The sequence below is a fragment of the Oncorhynchus nerka genome, linkage group LG12, assembly GCF_034236695.1.
Source record: "Oncorhynchus nerka isolate Pitt River linkage group LG12, Oner_Uvic_2.0, whole genome shotgun sequence".
NCBI classification, from domain to species: Eukaryota; Metazoa; Chordata; class Actinopteri; order Salmoniformes; family Salmonidae; genus Oncorhynchus; species Oncorhynchus nerka.
Window position 1 is genome coordinate 93,260,035 of NC_088407.1, and position 25,512 is coordinate 93,285,546.

Consider the following 25,512-nt stretch of genomic DNA (forward strand, 5'->3'; position numbering starts at 1 on the left):
AATGGCACAGGCAGGGAGCCCAGCCAACAGCGAGTTGCAGTAATCCAGACGGGAGATGACAAGTGCCTGGATTAGGACCTGCGCCGCTTCCTGTGTGAGGCAGGGTCGTACTCTGCGGATGTTGTAGAGCATGAACCTACAGGAACGGGCCACCGCCTTGATGTTAGTTGAGAACGACAGGGTGTTGTCCAGGATCACGCCAAGGTTCTTAGCGCTCTGGGAGGAGGACACAATGGAGTTGTCAACCGTGATGGTGAGATCATGGAACGGGCAGTCCTTCCCGGGAGGAAGAGCAGCTCCGTCTTGCCGAGGTTCAGCTTGAGGTGGTGATCCGTCATCCACACTGATATGTCTGCCAGACATGCAGAGATGCGATTCGCCACCTGGTCATCAGAAGGGGGAAAGGAGAAGATTAATTGTGTGTCGTCTGCATAGCAATGATAGGAGAGACCATGTGAGGTTATGACAGAGCCAAGTGACTTGGTGTATAGCGAGAATAGGAGAGGGCCTAGAACAGAGCCCTGGGGACACCAGTGGTGAGAGCACGTGGTGGGGAGACGGATTCTCGCCACGCCACCTGGTAGGAGCGACCTGTCAGGTAGGGACGCAATCAAGCGTGGGGCGCCGGAGATGCCCAACTCGGAGAGGGTGGAGAGGAGGATCTGATGGTTCACAGTATCGAAGGCAGCCGATAGGTCTAGAAGGATGAGAGCAGAGGAGAGAGAGTTAGCTTTAGCAGTGCGGAGCGCCTCCGTGATACAGAGAAGAGCAGTCTCAGTTGAATGACTAGTCTTGAAACCTGACTGATTTGGATCAAGAAGGTCATTCTGAGAGAGATAGCGGGAGAGCTGGCCAAGGACGGCACGTTCAAGAGTTTTGGAGAGAAAAGAAAGAAGGGATACTGGTCTGTAGTTGTTGACATCGGAGGGATCGAGTGTAGGTTTTTTCAGAAGGGGTGCAACTCTCGCTCTCTTGAAGACGGAAGGGACGTAGCCAGGGGTCAGGGATGAGTTGATGAGCGAGGTGAGGTAAGGGAGAAGGTCCCTGGAAATGGTCTGGAGAAGAGAGGAGGGGATAGGGTCAAGCGGGCAGGTTGTTGGGCGGCCGGCCGTCACAAGACGCGAGATTTCATCTGGAGAGAGAGGGGAGAAAGAGGTCAGAGCACAGGGTAGGGCAGTGTGAGCAGAACCAGCGGTGTCGTTTGACTTAGCAAACGAGGATCGGATGTCGTCGACCTTCTTTTCAAAATGGTTGACGAAGTCATCTGCAGAGAGGGAGGAGGGGGAGGGGAGGAGGATTCAGGAGGGAGGAGAAGGTTGCAAAGAGCTTCCTAGGGTTAGAGGCAGATGCTTGGAATTTAGAGTGGTAGAAAGTGGCTTTAGCAGCAGAGAGAGAAGAGGAAAATGTAGAGAGGAGGGAGTGAAAGGATGTCAGGTCCGCAGGGGCGAGTTTTCCTCCATTTCCGCTCGGCTGCCCGGAGCCCTGTTCTGTGAGCTCGCAATGAGTCGTCGAGCCACGGAGCGGGAGGGGAGGACCGAGCCGGCCTGGAGGATAGGGGACATAGAGAGTCAAAGGATGCAGAAAGGGAGGAGAGGAGGGTTGAGGAGGCAGAATCAGGAGATAGGTTGGAGAAGGTTTGAGCAGAGGGAAGAGATGATAGGATGGAAGAGGAGAGAGTAGCGGGGGGAGAGAGAGCGAAGGTTGGGACGGCGCGATACCATCCGAGTAGGGGCAGTGTGGGAAGTGTTGGATGAGAGCGAGAGGGAAAAGGATACAAGGTAGTGGTCGGAGACTTGGAGGGGAGTTGCAATGAGGTTAGTGGAAGAACAGCATCTAGTAAAGATGAGGTCGAGCGTATTTCCTGCCTTGTGAGTAGGGGGAAGGTGAGAGGGTGAGGTCAAAAGAGGAGAGGAGTGGAAAGAAGGAGGCAGAGAGGAATGAGTCAAAGGTAGACGTGGGGGAGGTTAAAGTCGCCCAGAACTGTGAGAGGTGAGCCGTCCTCAGGAAAGGAGCTTATCAAGGCATCAAGCTCATTGATGAACTCTCCGAGGGAACCTGGAGGGCGATAAATGATAATGATGTTAAGCTTGAAAGGGCTGGTAACTGTGACAGCATGGAATTCAAAGTAGGCGATAGACAGATGGGTAAGGGAGAAAGAGAGAATGACCACTTGGGAGAGATGAGGATCCCGGTGCCACCACCCCGCTGACCAGAAGCTCTCGGGGTGTGCGAGAACACGTGGGCAGACGAAGAGAGAGCAGTAGGAGTAGCAGTGTTGTCTGTGGTGATCCATGTTTCCGTCAGTGCCAAGAAGTCGAGGACTGGAGGGAGGCATAGGCTGAGATGAACTCTGCCTTGTTGGCCGCAGATCGGCAGTTCCAGAGGCTACCGGAGACCTGGAACTCCACGTGGGTCGTGCGCGCTGGGACCACCAGATTAGGGTGGCGCGGCCACGCGGTGTGGAGCGTTTGTATGGTCTGTGCAGAGAGGAGAGAACAGGGATAGACAGACACATAGTTGACAGGCTACACAAGAGGCTACGCTAATGCAAAGGAGATTGGAATGACAAGTGGACTACACGTCTCAAATGTTCAGAAAGTTAAGCTTACGTAGCAAGAATCTTATTGACTAAAATGATTAAAATGATACAGTACTGCTGAAGTAGGCTAGCTGGCAGAGGCTGCGTTGTTGACTATGTAGGCTAGCTGGCATTGGCTGCGTTGTTGACACTACACTAATCAAGTCGTTCCGTTGAGTGTAATAGTTTCTACTGTGCTGCTATTCGGGGCTAGCTGGCTAGCTAGCAGTGTTGATTACGTTACGTTGCGTTAAAAGAACGACAATAGCTGGCTAGCTAACCTAGGAAATCGCTCTAGACTACACAATTATCTTTGATACAAAGACGGCTATGTAGCTAGCTATGTAGCTAGCTACGATCAAACAAATCAAGCAGTTGTAGTGTAATGAATTGAAATGAAAAATGTGATACTACCTGTGGAGCGAAGCGAAATGCGACCGGATTGTTGAGTGCAGAAGTTCTGTTCGGTAGATGTTGGCTAGCTGTTGGCTAGCTAGCAGAGTCTCCTACGTTAAGGACGACAAATAGCTGGCTAGCTAACCTCGGTAAATTAAGATAATCACTCTAAAACTACACACTCTAAACTACACAATTATCTTGGATACGAAGACAGCAAAGACAACTATGTAGCTAGCTAACACTACACTAATCAAGTCATTCAGTTGAGTGTAATAGTTGTGCTGCTAATCGGTAGACGGTGGACTAGCTAACGGTGGACGTTAGCTAGCTGGCTAGCTGCAGGGCAGTGTAGACTGCGTTAGGACGACGAAATACGATAATTACGCAATTATCTATGATACAAAGACGGCTATGTAGCTAGCTAAGAAGAAATGGCTAAGATTAGACAAATCAAACCGTTGTACTATAATGAAATGTAATGAAATGTAATACTACCTGCGGACCGAGTGCAGATGCGACCGCTCGCTCCAACCCGGAAGTGGAAATATAGTGAATAGATTAATTGTATTGATTACCTATAGTGAATGGCTTCATTGTATTGATTACCTATAGTGAATAGATTAATTGTATTGGATACCTATAGTGAATGGCTTCATTGTATTGATTACCTATAGTGAATAGCTTCATTGTATTGATTACCTATAGTGAATAGATTAATTGTATTGATTACCTATAGTGAATAAATTAATTGTATTGATTACCTATAGTGAATGGCTTCATTGTATTGATTACCTATAGTGAATAGATTAATTGTATTGATTACCTATAGTGTTTCGCTTCATTGTATAGATTACCTATAGTCAATATCTTCATGGTATAGATTACCTATAGTGATTAGCTTCATGGTATAGATGACCTATAGTCAATAGCTTCATTGTATTGATTACCTATAGTCAATAGCTTCATTGTATTGATTACCTATAGTCAATAGCTTCTTTGGAGATGACCTACAGTGAACAACTTCATGGTATAGATTAACTATAGTTATTAGCTTTGTTGTACAGATTACTTATAGTGAATAGCTTCATTGTATTACAGTGTGAACTCCTTTTATTAGCCATTACCTCCTGTACAGATATTTTTATTATCCAGGATTATGCCACAGTGATGAGTACCTTTGTTTGATATTCCACATGTTTTACATGTACTGCTCTCCATATCTCTTTTGAGTGTAACAACATTGGATTGGAAGTTTTCGCAAGCGTCTCCCCGGAAGTATTCTGTGAAAGAATATCAACAGAGTTCAAAGGGTTAATTAGCTGCCCACCCCACCCCAACACAAACCTCTAACCCCCAGCCACTCACCCCAACCCTCCACTCACCCCAGCCCTCCACTCACCCCAGCCAGCCACTCACCCCAGCCAGCCACCCACCCCAGCCCTCCACCCACCCCAGCCAGCCACCCACCCCAGCCCTCCACTCACCCCAGCCAGCCACCCACCCCAGCCACTCACCCCAACCCTCCACTCACCCCAGCCCTCCACTCACCCCAGCCAGCCACTCACCCCAGCCAGCCACCCACCCCAGCCCTCCACCCACCCCAGCCCTCCACTCACCCCAGCCCTCCACCCACCCCAGCCAGCCACCCACCCCAGCCCTCCACTCACCCCAGCCAGCCACCCACCCCAGCCCTCCACTCACCCCAGCCCTCCACTCACCCCAGCCAGCCACTCACCCCAGCCCACCAGCCCACCCACACCAGCCCTCCACCCACCCCAGCCCTCCACTCACCCCAGCCCTCCACTCACCCCAGCCCTCCACCCACCCCAGCCCTCCACTCACCCCAGCCCTCCACTCACCCCATCCCTCCACTCACCCCAGCCCTCCACTCACCCCAGCCAGCCACTCACCCCAGCCCTCCACCCACCCCAGCCCTCCACTCACCCCAGCCCTCCACCCACCCCAGCCCTCCACCCACCCCAGCCCTCCACCCACCCCAGCCAGCCAGCCACTCACCCCAGCCCTCCACCCACCCCAGCCCTCCACCCACCCCAGCCCTCCACTCACCCCAGCCCTCCACTCACCCCAACCAGCCACTCACCCCAGCCCTCCACTCACCCCAGCCAGCCACCCACCCCAGCCCTCCACCCACCCCAGCCAGCCACTCACCCCAGCCAGCCACCCACCCCAGCCCTCCACTCACCCCAGCCCTCCACCCACCCCAGCCCTCCACTCACCCCAGCCAGCCACTCACCCCAGCCAGCCACCCACCCCAGCCCTCCACTCACCTCAGCCCTCCACTCACCCCAGCCAGCCACTCACCCCAGCCAGCCACTCACCCCAGCCCTCCACTCACCCTAGCCCTCCACTCACCCCAGCCCTCCACCCACCCCAGCCCTCCACTCACCCCAGCCCTCCACTCACCCCAGCCAGCCACTCACCCCAGCCCTCCACTCACCCCAGCCAGCCACCCACCCCAGCCCTCCACTCACCCCAGCCCTCCACTCACCCCAGCCAGCCACTCACCCCAGCCCTCCACTCACCCCAGCCCTCCACTCACCCCAGCCCTCCACCCACCCCAGCCCTCCACTCACCCCAGCCCTCCACTCACCCCAGCCCTCCACCCACCCCAGCCCTCCACCCACCCAGGCCCTCCACCCACCCCAGCCCTCCACTTACCCCAGCCCTCCACCCACCCCAGCCCTCCACTCACCCCAGCCAGCCACCCACCCCAGCCAGCCACCCACCCCAGCCAGCCACCCACCCCAGCCCTCCACTCACCCCATCCCTCCACTCACCCCAGCCAGCCACTCACCCCAGCCAGCCACTCACCCCAGCCAGCCAGGCAACCAGCCAACCAGACCAGGGAGTCATATTAAGGAGCTATCTGCAGTTCATGGCAACAAAAAATTGCCCTCTGAAAACATAATCAGTTGAAGACACCAATTGACATGTTGTTTAACACATGTTGTTTAAAGCTTCTGCTCCAGGGTTATGATTGGGTCTGTCAGACAGGGTTGGTTGCTCTCCAACATTCAGGATATGGCACATTAACTAGCCTGTTATTGGTGGTAACCAACAACCAATCAGCCTCTAAACACATGTAGGTACTGTGCCTGGCTATAGATGCAGCATATCTACAGTGCATTTGGAAAGTATTCAGACCCCTTGACTTTTTATGTTTTTTTTAACATTACAGCTTTATTCTAAAATGGATTCAATTAAAAACAGAATACCTCATAAAGACAAAGCCAAAATAGGTTTTTAGACATTTTTGCAAAAAACAGAAATACCTTTATTTACATAAGGATTCAGACCCTTTGCCATGACACTCGAAATTGAGCTCAGGTGATTAGAGTCCACCTGTGGTAAATTCAATTGATTGGCACACACCTGGCAGGCACACACCTGTCTATATAAGGTCCCACAGAGCAAAACCGAGCCATGAGGTCAAAGGAATTGTCCGTAGACCCCCGAGACAGGTTTGTTGTTGAGATACAGATCTGGGGAAGGGTATCAAAACATTTCTGCAGCTTTGAAGGTCCCCAAGAACACAGTGGCCTCCATCATTCTTAAATGGAAGAAGTTTGGAACCACCAAGAAGGGCCTTGGTCAGGGAGGTGACCAAGAACCTGATGGTCACTCTGACAGAGCTCCAGAGGTCCTCTGTGGCATTGCGAGAACCTTCCAGAAGGAAAACCATCTCTACAGCACTCCACCAATCAGGCCTTTATAGTAGAGTGGCCAGATGGAAGCTGCTCCTCAGTAAAAGGAACATGACAGACCGCTTTGATTTTTAACCAAAAGGCACCTAAAGACTCTCAGACCTTAAGATACAAGATTCTCTGTTCTGATGAAACCAAGATTGAACTCTTTGGCCTGAATGCCAAGAGTCACGTCTGGAAGAAACCTGTCACCATCCCTACTGTGAAGCTTGGTGGTGGCAGCATCATGCTGTGGGGGTGTTTTTCAGCGGCAGGGACTGGGAGACTAGTTAGGACCGAGGCAAAGATGAAGGGAGCAAAGTACAGAGATATCCTTGATGAAAACCTGCTCCAGAGCTCTCAGGAGCTCAGACTGGGGCAAAGGTTCACCTTCCAACAGGACAACGACCCTAAACACACAGCTAAGACAACGCAGGAGTGGCTTCGGGGCAAGTCTCTTAATGTCTTTGAGTGTCCCAGCTGTCCTTCTGGAAGGTTCTCGCCAGAGCCCGGACTTAAGCCCGATCTAACATCTTTGGAGAGACATAAAAATTGCTCTTCAGCATCACTCCTCAACCTGACAGAGCTTGAGAGGATCTGCAGAGAAAAATGGGAGAAACTCCCCAAATACAGCTATGCCAAGCTTGTAACGTCATACCCAAGAAGACTCAAGGCTGTAATCGCTGCCAATGGTGCTTAAACAAAGCATTGAGTAAAGGGTCTGAATACTTATCTAAATGTGATACTTCTGTTTTTATTTTATACATTTGTCAAAATGTATAAAAAACAGTTTTTTCTTTGTCATTAAGGGGTATTGTGTGTAGATTAACTACGAAAACCCCCTATTTAATCAATTTTAGAATAAGTCTGTAACATAACAACATGTGTCAAATGTAATGGGGTCTGAATACTTTCCGAAGGCACTGTATATTCAGACATGGGTTGTATTGACAACCCTCTTTGTATTTTCAGTCATTTAGATATATTAGAAATAACAAATGATGTCATCAGAATTGTGAACAAGACGCTGAAACCTGAATCACACTATGATTTGAAATACACGGATGTTATTTAACCTATTTTGTAATAGATACAAGATCTTGTATCTAAAACGATACATTTCAGAGTCTATATTATTCTGTATTTCTTAGTTTCAGTGTTGTAGTCGATAAGACACGGAGGTTGTTGGCACCTTTTTTGGGGGAGAACGGGCTCATGGTTATGAGTGAAGCAGAATAGGTGGAATGGTTTCAAATACATCAAACACATAGTTTCCAGGTGTTTGATGCCGTTCCGTTTGCGCTGTTCCGGCCATTATTATAAACCCTCCTTCCCTCAGCAGCCTCCTGTGCTGTAAGAGCACATAGTGTGTGTCGAGTGAGTGTAGATTATCTGCCTGGACAGACAATCCAATAACGACCATTGATTGTATTCTAGAAGAGATGGTGGGAGGCGCCTTTCTCCTCGTCTCCAACTCTTCCCCCAGAACATTCCCGACTTGCTGATCTGCTGAAAGCCTCGAGCGTACTGGCAGGCGACACCAGAAGCTCTTTTGCACATCGCCACAGAGAGAAAGACATCTCGAAGCAGAGGCTGCTTTTATCTCCCGCGTCTGTCAGTCAGTCAGTAGGATCAGGTACACTGCGCAGCGCCGCGTGGGACTCGAGCTGTACTTCACCAACAACCAGACAGCAGTTCCAGTCCAGAGTCTGGAGGCAGCAGACATTAACACTGTGGAGCAGAGCGGAACGAGCTGATCCTTCTCTCCCGGTCCCGACATGGTCCTTACGGAACTGACCAGAGAGAGAGAGAGATGAGAGATGATTAAATAATGTGGATTATATAGTCACTCACTGGATACAACAGCTGAACACGACGCGGTTGCAAAAGGATTTAGACTTGAAGACTGAAGAGATCGTTTCTCTGCCCGGGTGGAAGAGGCGCTCAGGCAGGCTGCTTGTTGGGATTTGATTTTAGAACTGTATAATATCACAACTACAACACTTCTAGGCGGATGTACATATATAGAGTGTTTTTGGAGCAGTTTTGAGGAACAGTTTTGTTTATTTTTATGGTGCTAATGAACTCTTATAAAGGATCGCTGTCAAAACGGAATCACACAGAAAGAATTACAATCCTTGGGTAAGACCGATTGCATATGATTTACTATTACTATTATTATTATTGTTATAATTATATTGTTGTTACGATATAAGAGAGAAAGTTGGGTGAATATTGGAGCCGACTTAATGCGAGCAGCACTTCCTTGATTATAGCCTTCGAGAGTTAGACAGACAGGTTGGTTGACTAAAAACCAGTTGGACTGTTGTTACCGTCGGCATCCATAACATAATTTAAACCGGGTATGTGAGCGTATAGAGAGCTGAGCGTCTCAGGACGAGCTTCCTGCTATCAGAGCTCTTTTGTTCCCGGTCCCCCGTGGCCCGGCACCCCGGACAGGTGCTGCAGAGAGCGGGTCTGTCTGTCAGTGTTCACCGCTGTCTCCTCTGGGCGCACAGGTGCGCTATGGGGACCACGATAAACTGCGGTGCTGTAGGCTGAAAGGCCGTACATTGTCAATCTGATGTCAGCAGTGGCCGTGCACCATTTACTGCGATACGGCCTCTGCAGAAGTCAGGCCATGTATACTTCTCCCTTTACTGAGCAGAGCTGTTGTGAAGGAAGTTGTCAAGGAAGTGAATTTGGTGTTTATGCAGGACCTCCCGCCCTACTTACCTTCAACCAATGATGCAGAGCTATAAGGAGTTATGCAGAACCCTTAGCATTGTTATACAATTTGGGAGGCGCGGGGTAAAGCGGTACCAAACTCAATGTGGCCTCTGCATGCCTCCAGAGGCTCCGCAATAGCGTCACACCCTCCATAAGGATTCACCAAGCACGAACTTGATCAAGCATAAATGTACTAATACTGTGTTGGAACCCTCGGAGACGCACCCACGCTTCTATCTGATAGTTATAGTTGACTGTTACAGAACTGAACAGGCTGCTACAGACCGTGATTTTTATTTAGATATTTATATATTTAACCTTTATTTAACTAGGCAAGTCAGTTAAGAACAAATTCCTATTTACAATGATGGCCTAACCCCCTGATAACAAAAGTGATCTATTGCAGTTTGGATTTGGTTCATCATGATCAATAGGCCAAATACAAGTCATATTTTGTCAAGGTTGGGAAACAATGTTTTTGTTATAAATAGCCTGAGTAAATATTCAGTTAATTACGGTTGTGTACATCTACACTCTAAAATGAGTATTTTAGTATGTATAAAGTAAAATAATTGCAACCTCTGTTCTCTGGTGAATGTGGCGTTTCACACAGGGCAAAACGACCCCTTCCTTCACCTCGGCTGCTCTACAATGCTGCTTCACCAACCTCACTGTACCAAGCTACTAAGCTACTGTCGTCAGCCGTGTTCATCTCCCATCTTCACAGATATTAGGTTGCTGTAGGCCATGGTGTACAGCACATCATCCTCTACATGAGACCTCTCTCCCCAGTCAGTCTGAGAGCTGTAGTGGATATTTGGGCTACAGCTTCCAAATGGAACAATTAGGGAAAGGAAATGTGGGATACCTGGTCAGTTGTAGAACTGAATGTATTCAACTGAAATGTGTCTTCCACATTTAACCTGAATCAGAGAAGTGCGGGAGGCACTGCATAACCGAATAGTCTCCTACTCCTAGGCCTTTTTATTCATTCATTGGACTAAATGTAATACCATTGTTAATTTTACAAGCCTAACGTTTGTGGGCCTATCTTTTTAGTGAGAGCCAACGACTAATTCCTAATGAAATCAAAGAAAGATGCTTAGGGAATGTGATTTTGGGAAAGAGGTCATCTTAATGGGAGATTTTAACATTAATTATGAAGACAAGTGTTGTAGGAAAACCCTCAAACGGATCACTAATACCTTTGACCTTACACAGCTAGTTAAAGGGCCAACCAGGGTGACTTGTTGCTCTAAAACACAGATTGATCTGGTGTTCAGTAATAAACCAGAGAGAGTGACTAAATCATTCAATATGGTTACTGGGCTATCTGATCATAATCTGACACTTATAGCCAGAAAGCTGTCTAAGAGCAGGTTTAACCTCTCTACTGCTAGAAAGACGGATCAACTAAGAATACCTAAGAGTGAATTAAACACATTTTGAAAACACAATTAAGGGAATAAACTGGAATGATCTCTTGTCCTATACAGACGTGGAAGCTGATAGTCAGGTTTTTCTATCCACAATCCAGACTACAATAAATGGCTTCCTAAAGAAAATCAAATCCAAACCTGGCCAGAAGAGCACTCTTCCTTGGCTAAATGGAGGAATCTGGAAATTGATGAAAGAATGACATTATGCTCTAAAAATAGCCCTAAGTTCCAAATTGGAGCATGACAGACGTAGGTTTACCATGTTGAGAAATAAGGTGATGAAAGAAATCAGACAGGCCAAGGCAAACTTTTTTATTAACATAATAATTAACATAATTCATTATAGGAAACTAAACGATTTAGTGGTAAAATGTAGCTAAATGTAATGGAAAATATATTAACAACTACAAGCGAGGAGAGGACCTTTAGAGGAGAGAGTAAGGGCCAACCATGAGGTTTCAGTACTAGAGAAGGAAACACAAACTGACACTAATGATCCGAGCTGAGCTGGTTATGTATCAATCATAGTTAATCTGATCACTGACCAGTCGGTCTATTGTGTGTCGACAATAGTTAATCTGATCACTGACCAGTCGGTCTATAGTGGTTCGACAGTAGTTAATCTGATCACTGACCAGTCCGTCTTTAGTGGGTCGACAGTAGTTAATCTGATCACTGACCAGTCCGTCTTTAGTGGGTCGACAGTAGTTAATCTGATCACTGACCAGTCGGTCTATAGTGGGTCGACAGTAGTTAATCTGATCACTGACCAGTCGGTCTATAGTGGGTCGACAGTAGTTAATCTGATCACTGACCAGTCGGTCTATAGTGGGTCGACAGTAGTTAATCTGATCACTGACCAGTCGGTCTATAGTGGTTCGACAGTAGTTAATCTGATCACTGACCAGTCGGTCTATAGTGGGTCGACAGTAGTTAATCTGATCACTGACCAGTCGGTCTATTGTGTGTCGACAATAGTTAATCTGATCACTGACCAGTCGGTCTATAGTGGTAAGACAGTAGTTAATCAGATCACTGACCAGTCGGTCTATAGTGGTTCGACAGTAGTTAATCTGATCACTGACCAGTCGGTCTATAGTGGTAAGACAGTAGTTAATCAGATCACTGACCAGTCGGTCTATAGTGGTTCGACAGTAGTTAATCTGATCACTGACCAGTCGGTCTATAGTGGGTCGACAGTAGTTCATCTGATCACTGACCAGTCGGTCTATAGTGGGTCGACAGTAGTTAATCTGATCACTGACCAGTCGGTCTATAGTGGGTCGACAGTAGTTAATCTGATCACTGACCAGTCCGTCTTTAGTGGGTCGACAGTAGTTAATCTTATCACTGACCAGTCGGTCTATAGTGGGTCGACAGTAGTTAATCTGATCACTGACCAGTCGGTCTATAGTGGGTCGACAGTAGTTAATCTGATCTCTGACCAGTCGGTCTATCGTGGGTCGACAGTAGTTAATCTCATCACTGACCAGTCGGTCTATAGTGGGTTGACAGTAGTTAATCTCATCACTGACCAGTCGGTCTATTGTGGATCGACATCAGGGGAGAGAGGAGACTGGACCTGCAGCCTGTTTGTTAGTCCCAGTCATACTGCTTCTCTCTGTCTGTCCCAGTCATACTGCTTCTCCCTGTCTGTCAGTCATACTGCTTCTCTCTGTCTGTCCCAGTCATACTGCTTCTCCCTGTCTGTCAGTCATACTGCTTCTCTCTGTCTATCTCAGTCTATCTGCTTCTCTCAGTCATACAGCTTCTCCCAGCCATACTGCTTCTCTCAGTCATACTGCTTCTCTCTGTCTGTCTCAGTCATACTGATTCTCCCAGTTATACTGCTTCTCTCTGTTTGTCTCAGTCATACTGCTTCTCCCAGTTATACTGCTTCTCTCTATCTGTCTCAGTCATACTGCTTCTCTCTATCTGTTCCAGTCATACTGCTTCTCTCTGTCTATCTCAGTCTATCTGCTTCTCTCAGTCATACTGCTTCTCCCAGTCATACTGCTTCTCTCTGTCTGTCTCAGTCATACTGCTTCTCCCAGTTATACTGCTTCTCTCTATCTGTCCCAGTCATACTGCTTCTCTCTGTCTGTCTGTCATACTGCTCCTCTCTGTCTGTCGGTCATACTGCTTCTCTCAGTCATACTGCTTCTCTCTGTCTGTCTGTCATACTGATTCTCTCAGTCATACTGCTTCTCCCTGTCTGTCTCAGTCATACTGCTTATGTCTGTCTGTCAGCCATACTGCTTCTCTCAGTCATACTGTTTCTCTCGGTCTGTCCCAGTCATACTGCTTCTCTCTGTGTGTCTCAGTCATACTGCTTCTCAGTCATACTGCTTCTCTCTGTCTGTCTCAGTCATACTGCTTCTCTCTGTCTGTCTGTCATACTGCTTCTCTCAGTCATACTGCTTCTCTCTCTGTCTGTGCCAGTCATACTGATTCTCTCTGTCTGTCCCAGTCATACTGCTTCTCTCTGTCTGTCTCAGTCATACTGCTTCTCTCTGTCTGTCCCAGTCATACTGATTCTCTCTGTCTGTCTGTCATACTGCTTCTCTCAGTCATACTGCTTCTCTCTGTCTGTCCCAGTCATACTGCTTCTCTCTGTCTGTCCCAGTCATACTGCTTCTCTCTGTCTGTCAGTCATACTGCTTCTCTCAGTCATACTGCTTCTCCCAGCCATACTGCTTCTCTCAGTCATACTGCTTCTCTCTGTCTGTCTCAGTCATACTGCTTCTCCCAGTTATACTGCTTCTCTCTGTTTGTCTCAGTCATACTGCTTCTCCCAGTTATACTGCTTCTCTCTATCTGTCCCAGTCATACTGCTTCTCTCTATCTGTTCCAGTCATACTGCTTCTCTCTGTCTATCTCAGTCTATCTGCTTCTCTCAGTCATACTGCTTCTCCCAGTTATACTGCTTCTCTCTATCTGTCCCAGTCATACTGCTTCTCTCTGTCTGTCTGTCATACTGCTTCTCCCAGTCATCCTGCTTCTCTCTGTCTGTCTGTCATACTGCTCCTCTCTGTCTGTCGGTCATACTGCTTCTCTCAGTCATACTGCTTCTCTCTGTCTGTCTGTCATACTGATTCTCTCAGTCATACTGCTTCGCCCTGTCTGTCTCAGTCATACTGCTTCTGTCTGTCTGTCAGCCATACTGCTTCTCTCAGTCATACTGTTTCTCTCGGTCTGTCCCAGTCATACTGCTTCTCTCTGTGTGTTTCAGTCATACTGCTTCTCTCTGTCTGTCTGTCATACTGCTTCTCAGTCATACTGCTTCTCTCTGTCTGTCTCAGTCATACTGCTTCTCTCTGTCTGTCATACAGCTTCTCTCAGTCATACTGCTTCTCTCTCTGTCTGTCCCAGTCATACTGATTCTCTCTGTCTGTCCCAGTCATACTGCTTCTCTCTGTCTGTCTCAGTCATACTGCTTCTCTCTGTCTGTCCCAGTCATACTGCTTCTCTCTGTCTGTCTGTCATACTGCTTCTCTCAGTCATACTGCTTCTCTCTGTCTGTCCCAGTCATACTGCTTCTCTCTGTCTGTCAGTCATACTGCTTCTCTCTGTCTATCTCAGTCTATCTGCTTCTCTCAGTCATACTGCTTCTCCCAGCCATACTGCTTCTCTCAGTCATACTGCTTCTCTCTGTCTGTCTCTGTCATACTGCTTCTCTCTGTCTGTCACAGTCATACTGCTTCTCTCTGTCTGTCTCAGTCATACTGCGTCTCCCAGTCATACTGCTTCTCTCTGTCTGTCTCAGTCATACTGCTTCTCTCTGTCTGTCCCAGTCATACTGCTTCTCTCTGTCTGTCTGTCATACTGCTTCTCTCAGTCATACTGCTTCTCTCTGTTTGTCTCAGTCATACTGCTTCGCTCTGTCTGTCCCAGTCATACTGCTTCTCCCAGTCATACTGCTTCTCTCTGTCTGTCTGTCACACTGATTCTCTCTGTCTGTTCCAGTCATACTGCTTCTCTCTGTCTGTCCCAATCATACTGCTTCTCTCTGTCTGTCCCAGTCATACTGCGTCTCTCTGTCTGTCTCAGTCATACTGATTCTCTCTGTCTGTCAGTCATACTGCTTCTCTCTGTCTATCTCAGTCTATCTGCTTCTCTCAGTCATACTGCTTCTCCCAGCCATACTGCTTCTCTCAGTCATACTGCTTCTCTCTGTCTGTCTCTGTCATACTGCTTCTCTCTGTCTGTCACAGTCATACTGCTTCTCTCTGTCTGTCTCAGTCATACTGCGTCTCCCAGTCATACTGCTTCTCTCTGTCTGTCTCAGTCATACTGCTTCTCTCTGTCTGTCTCAGTCATACTGCTTCTCTCTGTCTGTCCCAGTCATACTGCTTCTCCCAGTCATACTGCTTCTCTCTGTCTGTCTGTCATACTGATTCTCTCTGTCTGTCTGTCATACTGCTTCTCTCTGTCTGTCCCAGTCATACTGCTTCTCTCAGTCATACTGCTTCTCTCTGTCTGTCCCAGTCATACTGCTTCTCTCTGTCTGTCCCAAGCATACTGCTTCTCTCTGTCTGTCCCAGTCATACTGCTTCTCTCTGTCTGTCCCAAGCATACTGCTTCTCTCTGTCTGTCCCAGTCATACTGCGTCTCTCTGTCTGTCTCAGTCATACTGATTCTCTCTGTCTGTCCCAGTCATACTGCTTCTCTCTGTCTGTCTGTCATACTGCTTCTCTCAGTCATACTGTGTCTCTCTGTCTGTCTGTCATACTGATTCTCTCTGTCATACTGCTTCTCTCTATCTGTCCCAGTCATACTGCTTCTCTCTATCTGTCCCAGTCATACTGCTTCTCTCTGTCTGTCTCAGTCATACTGCTTCTCTCTGTCTGTCTGTCATACTGCGTCTCCCAGTCATACTGCTTCTCTCTATCTGTCCCAGTCATACTGCTTCTCTCTGTCTGTCTCAGTCATACTGCTTCTCTCTGTCTGTCTGTCATACTGCTTCTCTCAGTCATACTGCTTCTCTCTGTCTGTCCCAGTCATACTGCTTCTCTCTATCTGTCCCAGTCATGCTGCTTCTCTCTGTCTGTCCCAGTCATACTGCTTCTCTCTGTCTGTCCCAATCATACTGCTTCTCTCTGTCTGTCCCAGTCATACTGCGTCTCTCTGTCTCCCTCAGTCATACTGCTTCTCTCTGTCTGTCCCATTCATACTGATTCTCTCTGTCTGTCCCAGTCATACTGCTTCTCTCTGTCTGTCCCAGTCATACTGATTCTTTCTGTCTGTCCCAGTCATACTGCTTCTCTCTGTCTGTCCCAATCATACTGATTCTCTCTGTCTGTCCCAGTCATACTGTGTCTTTCTGTCTTTCCCAGTCATACTGCTTCTCTCTGTCTGTCCCAGTCATACTGCTTATCTCTGTCTGTCCCAGTCATACTGATTCTCTCTGTCTGTCCCAGTCATACTGCTTCTCTCTGTCTCAGTGTGAATTCTTTGTGAAGTCACTGTATATCTGCCTCTTCAGCTTCTGTGTTGTTCTAGAAGGTCAGGGTTCATACTACACGCTGCATCTTCAGCCGAGAATTCAGCCCAGATATACACAGATATACTATCAGTTTGTTTCTCTCTCTACTGTCTCTCTCTCTCTCTCTCTCTCTCTCTCTACTGTCTCTGTCTCTCATTCTCTCTCTATCTCTCTACTGTCTCTCTCTCTCGACTGCCTCTCTCTCTCTACTGTTTCTCTCTCTCACTCTCTACTGTTTCTCTCTCTACTGTCTCTCTCTCTCTACTCTCTCTCTCTCTCTCTCTACTGTCTCTCTATCAGTTCATTACTTTTCCTAAATTTAAGCCACAGACAAACATTCCCCTCCTAACTGAGAGTGATGTAATGTGCAGCTAGCTGAGGGAGGGAGGGAGGGAGGGAGGGAGGGAGGGAGGGAGAAAGAGAATGAGAAAGGAAGAGAGGGAGTACACTATAGGGAGTAGGGTGCCATTTAAGACGCAACCAGTTTTCATCCTACAGGGCTAGAGGTTACAGGGCTAGAGGGCTAGAGGTTACAGGGCTAGTGGGCTACAGGGCTACAGGGCTAGAGGTTACAGGGCTAGAGGGCTAGTGGGGTACAGGGCTAGAGAGCTACAGGGCTAGAGGGCTAGTGGGCTACAGGGCTAGAGGGCTAGTGGGCTACAGGGCTAGAGGGCTAGTGGGCTACAGGGCTAGAGGGCTAGTGGGCTACAGGGCTAGAGGGCTAGTGGGCTACAGGGCTAGAGGACTAGAGGGCTACAGGGCTAGAGGGCTAGTGGGCTACAGGGCTAGAGGGCTACAGGGCTAGAGGGCTAGTGGGGTACAGGGCTAGAGGTTACAGGGCTAGAGGGCTAGTGGGCTACAGGGCTAGAGGTTACAGGGCTAGAGGGCTAGTGGGCTACAGGGCTAGAGGGCTACAGGGCTAGAGGGCTAGTGGGCTACAGGGCTAGAGGTTACAGGGCTAGAGGTTACAGGGCTAGAGGTTACAGGACTAGAGAGCTACAGGGCTAGAGGTTACAGGGCTAGAAGGCTACAGGGCTAGTGGGCTACAGGGCTAGATGTTACAGGGCTAGAGGTTACAGGGCTAGAGGGCTAGTGGGCTAGAGGGCTAGTGGGCTACAGGGCTAGAGGTTACAGGGCTAGAGGGCTACAGGGCTAGAGTGCTAGTGGGCTACAGGGCTACAGGACTAGAGGGCTACAGGGCTAGAGGTTACAGGGCTAGAGGGCTACAGGGCTAGAGGTTACAGGGCTAGAGGGCTACAGGGCTATAGGTTACAGGACTAGAGGGCTACAGGGCTAGAGGTTACAGGGCTAGAGGTTACAGGGCTAGAGGGCTACAGGGCTAGAGGGCTACAGGGCTAGAGGTTACAGGACTAGAGGGCTACAGTGCTAGAGGGCTACAGGGCTAGAGGTTACAGGGCTAGAGGGCTAGTAGGCTACAGGGCTAGAAGTTACAGGGCTAGAGGGCTAGTGGGCTACAGGGCTAGAGGTTACAGGGTTAGAGGTTACAGGGCTAGAGGTTACAGGGCTAGAGGGCTAGTGGGCTACAGGGCTAGAGGTTACAGGGCTACAGGGCTAGAGGTTACAGGGCTAGAGGGCTAGTGGGCTACAGGGCTAGAGGGCTAGTGGGCTGCAGGGCTAGAGGTTACAGGGCTAGAGTTTACAGGGCTAGAGGGCTAGTAGGCTACAGGGCTAGAGGTTACAGGGCTAGAGGGCTACAGGGCTAGAGGGTACAGGGCTAGTGGGCTACAGGGCTACAGGACTAGAGGGCTACAGGGCTAGAGGTTACAGGGCTAGAGGGCTAGTGGGCTACAGGGCTACAGGGCTAGAAGTTACAGGGCTAGAGGTTACAGGGCTAGAGGGCTACATGGCTAGAGGGCTACAGGGCTAGAGGGCTACAGGGCTACAGGGCTACAGGGCTACAGGGCTAGAGGTTACAGGACTAGAGGGCTACAGGGCTAGAGGGCTACAGGGCTAGAGGGCTACAGGGCTAGAGGTTACAGGGCTAGAGGGCTACAGGGCTAGAGGTTATAGGGCTAGAGGGCTACAGGATTAGAGGTTACAGGGCTAGAGGGCTACAGGGCTAGAGGTTACAGGGCTAGAGGTTACAGGGCTACAGGGCTAGAGGGCTACAGGACTAGAGAGCTAGAGGGCTAGAGGGCTAGAGGGTTAGTGGGCTACAGGACTAGAGGGCTACAGGGCTAGAGGGCTACAGGGCTAGAGGGCTACAGGAATAGGGTTACAGGGCTACATGTCTACAGGGCTAGAGGGCTATAGGGCTGCAGGACTAGAGGGCTACAGGACTAGGGGGCTACAGGGCTACAGGGCTAGAGGGCTACAGGGATACAGGGCTAGAGGGCTGCAGGACTAGAGGGCTACAGGGCTAGAGGGCTGCAGGACTAGAGGGCTACAGGGCTGCAGGACTAGAGGGCTACAGAGCTAGAGAGCTAGAGGGTTAGAGGGCTGCAGGACTAGAGGGCTATAGGGCTACAGGGCTAGAGGGCTACAGAGCTACAGGACTAGAGGGCTAGAGGGCTACAGGACTAGAGGACTAGAGGGCTACAGGACTAGAGGGCTGCAGGGCTAGAGGGCTACAGGGCTACAGGACTAGAGTGCTACAGGGCTAGAGGGCTACAGGGCTAGAGGGCTACAGGGCTAGAGGGCTGCAGGGCTAGAGGGCTACAGGGCTAGAGAGCTACAGGGCTAGAGGGCTACAGGGCTACATGTCTACAGGGCTAGAGGGCTATAGGGCTGCAGGACTAGAGGGCTACAGGACTAGGGGGCTACAGGGCTAGAGGGCTACAGAGCTACAGGACTAGAGGGATAGAGGGCTAGAGGGCTACAGGACTAGAGGGCTGCAGGGCTAGAGGGCTACAGGGCTACAGGGCTAGAGTGCTACAGGGCTACAGGGCTACAGGGCTAGAGGGCTACAGGGCTAGAGGGCTACAGGGCTAGAGGGCTACAGGGCTACATGTCTACAGGGCTAGAGGGCTATAGGGCTGCAGGACTAGAGGGCTACAGGACTAGGGGGCTACAGGGCTACAGGGCTAGAGGGCTACAGAGCTACAGGACTAGAGGGATAGAGGGCTAGAGGGCTACAGGACTAGAGGGCTGCAGGGCTAGAGGGCTACAGGGCTACAGGGCTAGAGTGCTACAGGGCTACAGGGCTACAGGGCTAGAGGGCTACAGGGCTAGAGGGCTACAGGGCTAGAGGGCTGCAGGGCTAGAGGTTACAGGGCTAGAGGGCTACAGGGCTAGAGGGCTACAGGGCTACATGTCTACAGGGCTAGAGGGCTAGAGGGCTATAGGGCTGCAGGACTAGAGGGCTACAGGACTAGGGGGCTACAGGGCTACAGGACTAGAGGTCTAGAGGGCTACCGGGCTAGAGGGCTACAGGGCTAGAGGGCTGCAGGACTAGAGGGCTACAGGGCTAGAGGGCTGCAGGACTAGAGGGCTACAGGGCTAGAGGGCTGCAGGACTAGAGGGCTACAGGGCTGCAGGACTAGAGGGCTACAGTGCTAGAGGGCTACAGGACTGGAGTGCTACAGGACTAGAGGGCTACAGGGCTAGAGGGCTACAAGGCTACAGGGCTATAAGCTACAGGGCTACAGGGCTACAGGACTAGAGGGCTACAGGGCTAGAGGGCTACAGGGCTAGAAGCTACAGGGCTACAGGGCTAGAAGCTACATGGCTACAGGGCTAGAAGCTACAGGGTTACAGGGCTAGAAGCTACAGGTCTAGAAGCTACAGGGCTACAGGGCTAGAAGCTACAGGGCTACAGGGCTAGAAGCTACAGGGCTACAGGGCTAGAAGCTACAGGGCTTGAAGCTACATGGCTACAGGGCTAGAAGCTACAGGGCTACAGGGCTAGAAGCTACAGGGCTACAGGGCTAGAAGTTACAGGACTACAGGGCTAGAGGACCTCAGGGCTAGAGGGCTAGAGGCTATTGGGCTACAAGGCGACAGTATACTTGAGCTGTACACTGCCCTATTAATGCAAAACACAGAATCTACGAATTTGGTAAAAAATCTTTCAACTGTTAAAATGGGCAGTTATATTATCTGAGGTATTTAGTTTCTTGACACAAGAACAAGCCAGTTGATCAGAAATACATGTCTGTCTAGACAGAAAAAGACTTTGAAGTCAGATTTTGCATTACAAAAAACAACATTGCGTTTATCCTTTTTGTAGGGCAGTATACTAGACCTACGCTAACCCTGCCAGGGCTGCAGACAACACATCCCCTCTCTCACTGGAGTGTGTCTACAATACACCTCTCTGTACCCAGAGCTGTAGTCAGTGTGTGTACAGTAGAGCTACCCGAACCCTGCCAGGGCTGCAGAATGTGCTGAGGCAGGAGTGGGTCAGGGAGGAAAGAAAAACACGAGTGTTAAGACAACACAGCCTCTCTCTCACTGGAGTGTCTACAATACACCTCTCTGTACCCAGACCTGTCTGTCTGTCTGTCTGTCTGTCTGTCTGTCTGTCTGTCTGTCTGTCTGTCTGTCTGTCTGTCTGTCTGTCTGTCTGTCTGCCTGTCTGCCTGCCTGCCTGTCTGTCTGTCTGTACCTACCAAAGCTGTTGTTTAAATAGATATTTAAGCTAACAGTGTAAGTTTCAGGGTTGTGAGTGTGTGGCGAGTTCGCACGTGTATATGTGTGCTTTTCTGGGCTCTTGTAGTTCTGCACTCTTGAACATTCCAATTCCTCTGACTTATACAAACAGTCAGCATGGTGCTGAGGCCACACACACACACAGATAGACAGACATACAGACAGACAGACGGCGCCGGAGAAGAAGACAGACATACAGACAGACAGACAGACAGACAGACAGACAGACAGACAGACAGACAGACAGACAGACAGACAGACAGACAGACAGACAGGCAGACAGACAGACATACAGACAGACAGACGGCGCCGGAGAAGAAGACAGACAGACAGACAGACAGACGGCGCCGGAGAAGAAGACAGACAGACAGACAGACAGACGGCGCCGGAGAAGAAGACAGACAGACAGACAGACAGACGGCGCCGGAGAAGAAGACAGACAGACAGACAGACAGACGGCGCCGGAGAAGAAGACAGACATTTTACGAGCCGATTGTGTTTTTAATTAGTTTATTTGCGTTGTTTGTAACTGTTTCTTTTCGCCGAAAATGACTTGTGGACATCAGGACTGCGATTACTCACCACGGACTAGAATAATCCTTCTTTCCATTCATGACTCTGACGAGCCCTACGATCCCCGATCCCCGTGATCTGTGTGAAGAGGAGTCGGAGAAAGAGGGCACGAAGGTCAGGCTGCCTTGTGAGAATTCGTAGGCTATCTAATAAACCCCCACTTCCCTCCATTCTGCTAGTAAATGCGCAATCTTCGGAGAATGAAAACGACGAGTTCCGCGTAAGATTAAACTACCAACGGGACATTAAAAACTGTAACATCTTATGCTTCACGGAGTCGCGGCTGAACGACGACAACATCAACATACAGCTGGCTGGTTATACGATGTACCTGCAGGATAGAACAGCGGTGTCTGGTTATACGATGTACCGGCAGGATAGAACAGCGGTGTCTGGTTATACGATGTACCGGCAGGATAGAACAGCGGTGTCTGGTTATACGATGTACCGGCAGGATAGAACAGCGGTGTCTGGTTATACGCTGTACCGGCAGGATAGAACAGCGGTGTCTGGTTATACGATGTACCTGCAGGATAGAACAGCGGTGTCTGGTTATACGATGTACCGGCAGGATAGAACAGCGGTGTCTGGTTATACGCTGTACCGGTAGGATAGAACAGCGGTGTCTGGTTATACGATGTACCGGCAGGATAGAACAGCGGTGTCTGGTTATACGCTGTACCGGTAGGATAGAACAGCGGTGTCTGGTTATACGCTGTACCGGTAGGATAGAACAGCGGTGTCTGGTTATACGATGTACCGGCAGGATAGAACAGCGGTGTCTGGTTATACGATGTACCGGCAGGATAGAACAGCGGTGTCTGGTTATACGATGTACCGGCAGGATAGAACAGCGGTGTCTGGTTATACGATGTACCGGCAGGATAGAACAGCGGTGTCTGGTTATACGATGTACCGGCAGGATAGAACAGCGGTGTCTGGTTATACGATGTACCTGCAGGATAGAACAGCGGTGTCTGGTTATACGATGTACCGGCAGGATAGAACAGCGGTGTCTGGTTATACGATGTACCGGCAGGATAGAACAGCGGTGTCTGGTTATACGATGTACCGGCAGGATAGAACAGCGGTGTCTGGTTATACGATGTACCGGCAGGATAGAACAGCGGTGTCTGGTTATACGATGTACCGGCAGGATAGAACAGCGGTGTCTGGTTATACGATGTACCGGTAGGATAGAACAGCGGTGTCTGGTTATACGCTGTACCGGTAGGTTGGAACAGCGGTGTCTGGTTATACGCTGTACCGGTAGGATAGAACAGCGGTGTCTGGTTATATGATGTACCGGCAGGATAGAACAGCGGTGTCTGGTTATACGATGTACCGGCAGGATAGAACAGCGGTGTCTGGTTATACGATGTATCGGCAGGATAGAACAGCGGTGTCTGGTTATACGATGTACCGGCAGGATAGAACAGCGGTGTCTGGTTATACGATGTACCTGCAGGATAGAACAGCGGTGTCTGGTTATACGATGTACCGGCAGGATAGAACAGCGGTGTCTGGTTATACGATGTACCTGCAGGATAGAACAGCGGTGTCTGGTTATACGATGTACCGGCAGGATGGAACAGCGGTGTCTGGTTATACGATGTACCGGCAGGATGGAACAGCGGTGTCTGGTTATACGATGTACCGGCAGGATAGAACAGCGGTGTCTGGTTATACGATGTACCGGCAGGATAGAACAGCGGTGTCTGGTTATACGATGTACCGGCAGGATGGAACAGCGATGTCTGGTTATACGATGTACCGGCAGGATAGAACAGCGGTGTCTGGTTATACGATGTACCGGCAGGATAGAACAGCGGTGTCTGGTTATACGATGTACCGGCAGGATAGAACAGCGGTGTCTGGTTATACGATGTACCGGCAGGATGGAACAGCGACGTCTGGTAGACAAGGGACAGCGGTCTATGTATTTTTGTAAATAACAGCTGGTGCACGATATCTAAGGAAGTCTCGAGCTATTGCTCGCCTGAGGTAGAGCATCTCATGATAAGCTGTAGACCACACTACCTACCGAGAGAGTTTTCATCTTCCCTCACGACGCCAGGACAGCGGAGTCAATCACCACCTTCCGGAGACACCTGAAACCCCACCTCTTTAAGGAATACCTAGGATAGGATAAAGTAATCCTTCTCACCCCCCCCACCCCCCCCTTAAAAGATTTAGATGCACTATTGTAAAGTGGCTGCTACACTGGATGTCATAAGGTGAATGCACCAATTTGTAAGTCGCTCTGGATAAGAGCGTCTGCTAAATGACTTAAATGTAAATGTATTCTTTGTAGCTGTTTACATACCACCTCAGTCAGAGATTGGCACTAAGACAGCATTGAATGAGCTGTATTCCGCCGTAAGCAAACAAGAAAAAGCTCACCCAGAGGCGGTACTCCTAGTGGCCGGGGACTTTAATGAAGGGAAACTTAAATCAGTTTGAGCAAATTTCTATCAGCATGTTAAATGTGCAACCAGAGGAAAAAGCACTCTGGACCACCTAGACTCCACACACAGAGACGCATACAAAGCTCTCCCTCGCCCTCCATTCGGCAAATCTGACCATAATTCCATCCTCCTGGTTCCTGCTTACAAGCAACCACTAAAGCAGGAAGCACCAGTGACGAGATAAATAAAAGTGGTCAGAGGAAGCAGATGCTAAGCTACAGGACTGTTTTGCTAGCACAAACTGGAATATGTTCCAGGACTCCTCCGATGGCATTGAGGAGTACACCACTTCAGTCACTGGATTCATCAATAAGTGCATCGATGACGTCGTCCCCACAGTGACCATACGTGCATACCTCAACCAGAAGCCATGGATTACAGGCAGCATCCGCACTGAGCTAAAGGAGTGGCTTTCAAGGAGTGGTACTCTAACCCGGAAGCTTATAAGAAATCCTGCTTTGCACTCTGATGAATCATAAACAGGGAAAGAGTCAATACAGGACTAAGATCGAATCGTACTACACCGGCTCTGACGCTCGTCGGATGTGGCAGAGCTTGCAAACCAGACTAGAAAGGAAACAAAGCCGAGAGCTCCCCAGTGACACGAGCCTACCAGGCAAGCTAAACTACTTCTATGCTCGCTTCCAGGCAAATACACTGATACATGCACAAGAGCACCAGCTGTTCCGGAAGACTGTGTGATCACGCTCTCCGTAGCCAATGTGAGTAAGACCTTTAAAGGGATCAACTTTCACAAGGCCGCAGGGATAGACGGATTACCAGGACATGTACTGCGAGCATGCACTGACCAACTCCACCCTCTGCAACTGGATCCTGGACTTCCTGACAGGCCGCCCCCAGGTGGTAAGGGTAGGTAACAGCACATCTGCCACGCTGATCTGCAACACAGGGGCCCCTCAGAGGTGCGTGCTCAGTCCCCTCCTATACTCCCTGTTAACTCATGACTGCACGGCCTGGTGCCAGGACAACAACCTCTCTCAACGTGATCAAGTCAAAGGAGTGTGGACTACTGGAAAAAGAGGACCGAGGCTGTAGTGGAGCTGGTTGAGAGTTTCAAGTTCCTTGGTGTCCACATCACCAACAGACTAATATGGTCCAAGCACACCAAGACTGTCGTGAAGAGGGCGCGACAAAACCTAATCCCCCTCGGGGGACTGAAAAGATTTAGCATGGGTTCTCAGATCCTCAAAAGGTTCTACAGCTGCACCATCGAGAGCATCCTGACTGGTTACATCACTGCCTAGTATGGCAACTGCTCGGCCTCCGACCGCAGGGCCCTACAGAGGGTAGTGCGTACGGCCCAGTGCATCATTGGGGCCAAGCTTTCTGACATCCAGGACCTCTATACCAGGCGGTGTCAGAGGAAGGCCCTAAGAACTGTCAAAGACCCCAGCCATCCTAGTCATAGACTGTTCTCTCTGCTACCACATGGCTAGCAGTACTGGAGCGCCAAGTCTAGGTCTAAGAGGCTTCTAACCAGCTTCTACCCCCAAGCCATAAAACT

General features: G+C 49.6%; 2 protein-coding genes across 2 annotated transcripts in view; both read left to right on the plus strand.

Moving 5' to 3' along the window:
- The first annotated feature begins 3,979 nt into the window (after positions 1-3,979).
- On the plus strand, positions 3,980-5,856 carry LOC135574148 (uncharacterized). The gene is made up of 2 exons (XM_065025044.1): positions 3,980-4,004; positions 4,382-5,856. The coding sequence occupies exons 1-2, from the start codon at positions 3,980-3,982 to the stop codon at positions 5,854-5,856; spliced, it is 1,500 nt and encodes a 499-aa protein (XP_064881116.1).
- A 2,304-nt stretch (positions 5,857-8,160) lies between these two features.
- The window catches only part of fgfr3 (fibroblast growth factor receptor 3), a 231,061-nt gene continuing 213,709 nt past the window's right edge, over positions 8,161-25,512 (plus strand). Inside the window, 1 exon segment of the mRNA XM_065025045.1 lies at positions 8,161-8,823. The gene's annotated coding sequence lies outside the window, so the exon portion shown is untranslated.